Source organism: Trichoplax adhaerens, genomic scaffold (assembly GCF_000150275.1).
Source record: "Trichoplax adhaerens TRIADscaffold_16 genomic scaffold, whole genome shotgun sequence".
Lineage (NCBI taxonomy): Eukaryota > Metazoa > Placozoa > Uniplacotomia > Trichoplacea > Trichoplacidae > Trichoplax > Trichoplax adhaerens.
This window is the reverse complement of record NW_002060958.1, coordinates 1,357,574-1,365,027: the sequence shown is the minus strand read 5'-3', so window position 1 is coordinate 1,365,027 and position 7,454 is coordinate 1,357,574. Positions and strand designations below refer to the sequence as shown.

Here is a 7,454-nt window from a genome sequence, read left to right as displayed (position 1 = left end):
CCGTAGTTGCAGAGTTGAATGTACAAGATCATCTTGATTCCGTTAAAATACACTCAATTACTAAAATTAGCTAGTAGTACAGTAATTTGGAAGGCCAAGGATGTTTCGTTTGAACTGATTGATTTTTATGAGCGTAGTGGTCATCTGGATTGTTGCAAAGACAACGGCATTCTTAACACCGTAGCAATATATACGGTACTCGTAAAGACAGTATGAACAAGGAAAGATTCATGGAATGGTATATAGCGTCCAGTATGAACGCATGTCAACCTCCTGTGTGGATATTCTTTCCTTGCACGTCCATTTTATTTTATCCAAAGGGTTGTCGTCTATTACTCATTGAACTCGTTGAAAGTCACCGAAGGACGATGAACATTCGTTGCTATCGAAATGAGTCAATTTACTGGCCACATGGACGGCCTCAAGTTCAATTCGAATGCAACTACCGTTCAGTTGATGAAATATCAACCTACTGAGTGGATATTCTTTACTCGCAAATCCATTTTATTTTATCCAAAGGGTTGTAGTCTATACTCATAGAACTCGTTGGAAGTCAACGATGAACATTCGTTGCTATCGAAATGAGTCAATTTACTGGCCACATGGATGGCCTCAAGTTCAATTCGAATGCAACTACCGTTCAGTTGATGAAATATCAACCTCCTGTGTGGATATTCTTTACTCGCAAATCCATTTTATTTTATCCAAAGAGTTGTAGTCTATACTCATTGAACTCGTTGGAAGTCAACGATGAACATTCGTTGCTATCGAAATGAGTCAATTTACTGGCCACATCGATGGCCTCAAGTTCAATTCGAATGCAACTACCGTTCAGTTGATAAAATATCAACCTCCTGTGTGGATATTCTTTACTCGCAAATTCATTTTATTTTATCCAAAGGGTTGTAGTCTATTACTCATTGAACTCGTTGGAAGTCAACGAAGGACGATGAACATTCGTTGCTATCGAAATGAGTCAATTTACTAGCAACATTGATGGCCTCCATTTTAATTCAAATGGAACTACCGCTGAGTTGATGAAATATTCTCATTTCCCATACTGCACGATGTCTAGAACATAGATCATAAAGATATTGAACCGAACCGAACCGAACCGAACCGAACCGAACCGGTCTCAAGTCTAGTCCAGATAGCCAACATTTTGCTACAGTACCGTTTACAGTGTACTATACTGTACACTGTAGACTGTGTACTCGTACAGTGAGCGTCCAGTTCGGTAGAAATTCCATTTTCGGAGGTAGTACTGTGCTAAATGAGTCCAAAAATGAGGTAGAGAATACTAGGAACAGCACGAAATTGAGTCTGCCGTTCCATTCTACCCTAATGAGTCATGATAAGAAGTAATTATCGTCCAAAATTGACCTTGCTTTCCTTTTGTCATACAGTACAGCATAACGGCAGAACTGTACTCTACTGTCCACGGTCCACCGTCCAGTGTCTCCAGTATGAGCCATTGGCGGTGCGGTGTGTCATGTCGATCTCAAGTAGTTCCATTGCACAGGCGCACTGCACTCCCCAAGTGTCGACCAGAAAGAAAGGCACGTTGAGCTCTTATTGTGCCTCGACGTTACCAGCAGCACATTGGTTTGAATCCAATATGGCGGACCAAATGATAGCGGCGGAAAAAAGCTTAGCTGGGTTTAAATCATTACTCGTGATTATTGTGCTGACATCATGCTGTCTACTAGGATTTGCTTCAAGGTTGTTTGCGGTCATCCGATTCGAGAGTATTATCCATGAATTCGATCCATGGTCAGTAAACGCTTGATTGCCTGTAGAATGCGTCTTTTTCCGTCATGCTTACACTTGTCTTCAACCACAATGATAGCGCGAATACAGTTTGCTCTTGACTTGAATCAATGGCTGTCGACTGTTCTTTTTTATTTTAAAACGGAGTCAACGACAGTCGAATAGGTAGCCACGTTATTGAATCTTAGAATGACAGTATCTAATTCTTTTATTCGCCTCTTTTGTACCATCAGATAACATAGTAATTACCCATGGGCAAATTAGTTCAAATTGTAGCCTTCAATCAAGGATGGCAAGAACAGGAGGGAAATAGGGCTTGTCTTTAGTCAAGCTGTTGTCTTGTTCTACAACTTCCAATACGATGGTATTATAATTAATGGATGCAATGCTTATCATACTTGTTTGATCTATTTGGCTTTTACCCGTAAATCATCATCATTCGACAGATCACAATCCGATCACAATAGACAATCTGATCTTCTCCACTCTATACCATGGTATTATAATCAATGGATGCAATGCTGATCATACTTGTTTGATCGATTGAGCTTTTTACCCGTAAATCATCATCATTCGATAGATCACAATCAGATCACAATAGACAATCTGATCTTCTCCACTTAATACCATGGTATTATAATCAATGGATGCAATGCTGATCATACTTGTTTGATCGATTGAGCTTTTTAGCCGTAAATCATCATCATTCGATAGATCACAATCAGATCACAATAGACAATCTGATCTTCTCCACTCCATACCATGGTATTATAATCAATGGATGCAATGCTGATCATACTTGTTTGATCGATTGAGCTTTTTACCCGTAAATCTTCATCATTCGATAGATCACAATCAGATCACAATAGACAATCTGATCTTCTCCACTCCATGAAACATGACTAATTGGGTTTACTTCTTATCACCAATATGTACTGAATCATTAAAATCTTGATACAATCAACTGTCCACGACTTGGATAGACAATGCATTTACTACTACATTTTACATTTTAGTGCTTTATAAATATCGAGGTAGAATAGTATGCTCGTGTCATTGGCTATAGGCAGTAAGACTTAGGGTACGATAGAATAAATTTTTAGCATGCTCGTATTGACCTACAAAACAAATCCTCGAAGCAAATACATACCGAGTAGTAGTTGATAGGTGATCCTAATTGAAGAACAGGGTGAATTCAATAGCCTGATCTGTTTTAGTTGCTACAAAATAAGCTATCAATCGGTCTATATAGAACGTGAATCCTGGTGGATAATTTCTACGTTAACAGGACTCCATTGAACTAGCGCACGTCATGAACGGTATTACATTGTGTACAAGTCCATAATGAGATAAAACTCGCTCGCTTAACACCCCTTGATCGCGTGCAAAGGATACGATATTACAGACATTTGCAGTCATGTAGAAGCCATGATACAGTAAACTGCCTCATTTTTAACGTTATTGCCTTCTACGTTTGTAAAAGGTTCAATTATCGTGCGACACATCATATGGCTGAAAATGGATTTTACAATTTCCTCAATTGGTTTGATGAACGTGCTTGGTATCCGTTGGGCAGAATTGTCGGTGGAACCGTAAGTTGTACAAAAGTTGAATAGCTTCCACCGTAATTGAATTAGTATCAAAAAGGTAATGAATGACATTATTTTTTTCATTTTGGCTTAGGTCTACCCTGGACTGATGATAACTGCTAGTAGCATTCATTTCATCCTTAACAGTCTTAACATATCCATTCATATTCGTGATATTTGTGTATTCCTAGCTCCAATTTTCAGGTAGTTTAAATGTCGAAAACTTTGGTAGATGGAATGAATACAATATCTTGTTCAATTATTTGGCGTATAAATTATTTGTAGAATCATTAATATTGTTCACTATGCCATGATTTAGTGGATTTACGTCCTTAGCTGCTTATGGTTTAACAAGAGAGTTATGGAATGAAAGGGCTGGTTTATTGGCCGCTGTCATGATGGCTATCGTACCTGGCTACACATCACGTTCTGTTGCTGGTTCTTATGATAACGAAGGCATAGCTATCTTCGCCTTAATCTTTACCTACTTTCTGTGGGTAAGTTTCAATACTTTGATATCAATTTCGTCGAGCTTTTATTAGTCAACGATACCATAACATTAGAATTAGAAATGGCTTATTTATCTAACTTTTACTACAACTGCTACTGTTATGATACTCATCGTACTATAACGTTATTATCAATAATGATTACAGATTAAATCGATCAAAACTGGGTCTTTATTTTGGTCAAGTTGCACTGCGCTGTCTTATTTTTATATGGTGAGAAACACAAATATCAATTACATTAGAAGTAACAAAATTTTAGACGATACACTAATTGTTTTATATATTACAGGTATCTGCATGGGGTGGCTATGTTTTTATTATTAACTTGATACCTCTGCATGTTTTCGTTTTACTGCTAATGGGCAGGTACTCAAAGCGCATATACATAGGTAAGAATCTGATCGCTATAAAAATCTGCAGTATTCGTACAAGTTCAATCAGTAATTCGCATTATACTGCTCTTGTAGGTTGAAAGTGGAAACGGTTCATTCTTTTTATTTATAACTAATTCTTACAATTTCTTATATTCTTTCTCAATAAAGCTTATACGAGCTTTTTCATATTGGGATTGATCATGTCCATGCAAATTCCATTTGTTGGATTTCAACCTGTGCGAACGAGCGAGCACATGGCTGCTGCAGGTTATTGAATTGTTATAGTGCCTGTATTATTTTAACTTAATTTAATATGCGTTTGTTATCACTACACAGATCTGATGCTTGAGTTATTTAAATATTTCTATAACCTATTTCAGGTGTTTTCGCTTTACTGCAAGCCTACTCTGCTCTTTTATTTATCAAATCCAATTCGACTGCTGTTAACCTTGGTAGACTCATCTTGTTCGCTACGGTTGGAGCTGCTGGATTTGTATTTCTCGTTGTTGTTACACTCACATATGCAGGTACTAGACGTAGTTTATCTTACAGTATATACAGTATGTACTTGACATTGCTGATTGCTAGAATTACGTACGTGCTTGTTGTAAACATCTTTTAGGTTATATTGCCCCTTGGAGCGGTCGATTTTATTCACTTTGGGATACCGGGTGAGAGAAATAAGACAAATTATCATACAGTAGACTCGATTTGAATAATATGCATATGCATACATTATGTTTAACTCATTTATTAATAAAAACTAGTTACGCCAAAGTACACATTCCAATCATTGCGTCTGTATCAGAGCATCAACCAACGACATGGGTTTCCTTTTTCTTCGATCTTCACATCAACATATGCATGTTTCCCTATGGTGTTTGGCTATTAATCAATAACATTAATGATGAAAGGGCCTTTAGTAAGTTGTTTATACATTTTAATTTAAGTTTGCTACTACTTACTACCTAATATTGCAAGTTTTTGATTTCAATATTATATTCACGTCTTTCTTGCAGTCGTTTTATACGCTGTATCAGCTGTCTATTTTGCTGGCGTGATGGTTCGACTTATGCTTACCTTGACTCCCGTTGTTATCATACTATCATCCATTGCGTTTTCGACAACATTCGATAAATATTTGTATTACGATGAAGATGAAGAAGAAGGTGACGAATCAGAGAAAGAAAAGAAAGAGATTGTGTCCCCAAGGAAAAGGGATAAAGCTAAGCAAAAGGAGGTAGTTATCATGACAATATTTCTATACATCATTTTTCCTACGATGAAATAGTGACAGAGAATTTATTCTGATTAGGAAACGAAATCAAAGACTCGATCTAAATTTTACATTGGTGATGTAGGAGCTAATACTAAAAGTATGGTCGTCATGGTGCTTGCTATGCTATTAATGATGTTTGCAGTCCATAGCACTTGGGTGACTGGCTCTGCATATTCTAGTCCATCTGTAGTTTTAGCATCAAGTAATCCTGATGGGTTAGCATTAAGTTATATATTCATAGCAATAAATTACTGTTTGGAAAATAAAGTCACTTATTGTTACTATGTGATACTCGTGATATCAGGAGTAGAACGGTTCTTGACGATTTTAGAGAAGCATATTATTGGCTACGCCAAAACACGCACGAAAATGCAAGGTACTCTAACCAGATTGTGAATTATTCTCCTACTGTTCACACCTAAAATTTAATGAATTACCTAAAATGTTACAGAATTATGTCCTGGTGGGATTATGGTTATCAAATTGCTGGCATGGCAAATAGAACAACTCTTGTAGATAATAATACATGGAATAACAGCCATATTGCACTGGTATAACCCTACAACTTGGCTTATAACTAGTTGTGTTGATTTATTGGTTAAATTAATTGAAGCCACTTTTATCTATGTTATAGGTTGGCAAAGCAATGTCATCAAATGAAACCGCTGCTTACAAAATTATGAGGGAACTTGATGTCGATTATGTATTAATTATATTTGGTGGGGCGATCGGCTATAGTGGTGATGATATTAACAAATTTTTGTGGATGGTAAGAATAGCGGAAGGTGAACATCCAAAAGAAATTAAGGTAAGATTTATAACCCTTTGATATTCTGACATATTGCAATGTAGCATTTATGTAAATTCATTTACGCATAAGTATCGCTATGAAAAATTTTGCTCAAGTTTTACTTATTTCAATTTAGGAATCGGAATATTTTACACCAAATGGAGAATTTAGAGTTGATCGTTTAGGTTCACCAACACTATTAAATTGTTTAATGTACAAGATGTCGTATTGGAAGTTTGGATTAATGCAGGTAGCTTGACAACTTAGATAAGATTTTAATGTGGTAGTGACTCTAGTAGTTGAATAATCATTGATTATAAGCAACGTAATAATTAAAACTATGTCTTTGTTCAACTTAGATGGATTTTAGAACCCCAAGTGGCTATGATAGAACCCGAAATGCTGAGATTGGAAATAAAGATTTTACACTGGACGTCCTTGAAGAAGCTTATACTACAGAACACTGGCTCGTTCGTATTTACAAGTGAGAACCTATAATTAACTAGAATACATGGATTGTAATAGTTTACTACGTACACAGTATCGTCTCATGACATAGTGTAACCGAATTAATATGTATTACAACATATATCAATCACATTAATTTCGTAGAGTCCGAGAGCCAAACAATCGTGTAAAAAGTTTACAAATTAAGCGACATGAAAGTGGCATCAAAAAGAAAACTAAATATTATAGTAAAAAGGTATTTAATACTACATGATAAATTCTTTAATGAAATTGATATAAATTATTCTTCTTACCATTAAACTGAATATTTGGTTACACAGTCTAGCAAAAGAAAACGTGGTCAAATAAAAAAGAAACTAAAAATAGTAAAGGGCAAGAAACTTAGAAAGAGTAAATCGAAAGGGAAAAAGAAGAACCTGTAAACTGAATACGTGATTTATTTGCAGCCGGTAACAGCTATAACGTGTTAATTCTTTATCTTTCAATACTTCAAATCGACTTGGCAGGATTGACTTTTTAAATATTATTATAGGTGTGCATTTTATCGTATCGCTAACATCATATTTTGTTCGAAATGTTGACTTTGTCTCTATTCGATTCAGCAATCGACATCTTGGCTCATACACATATCTTCCTGTATTGTATTGTATACTATACGCGTATTACACAAACTTT

At 35.9% G+C, this 7,454-nt stretch overlaps 1 protein-coding gene across 1 annotated transcript; it reads left to right on the top strand.

Moving 5' to 3' along the window:
• Positions 1-1,630: 1,630 nt before the first annotated feature.
• On the top strand, positions 1,631-7,201 carry TRIADDRAFT_31147 (uncharacterized protein; the record flags this gene model as incomplete). The annotated part of the gene is made up of 19 exons (XM_002116601.1): positions 1,631-1,773; positions 3,254-3,362; positions 3,454-3,563; positions 3,679-3,856; positions 4,016-4,081; positions 4,158-4,257; positions 4,411-4,509; positions 4,623-4,769; positions 4,865-4,913; positions 5,010-5,164; positions 5,262-5,485; positions 5,573-5,736; positions 5,826-5,897; positions 5,973-6,072; positions 6,156-6,329; positions 6,448-6,561; positions 6,671-6,795; positions 6,924-7,014; positions 7,100-7,201. The coding sequence occupies 19 exons, from the start codon at positions 1,631-1,633 to the stop codon at positions 7,199-7,201; spliced, it is 2,322 nt and encodes a 773-aa protein (XP_002116637.1).
• Positions 7,202-7,454: the final 253 nt, after the last annotated feature.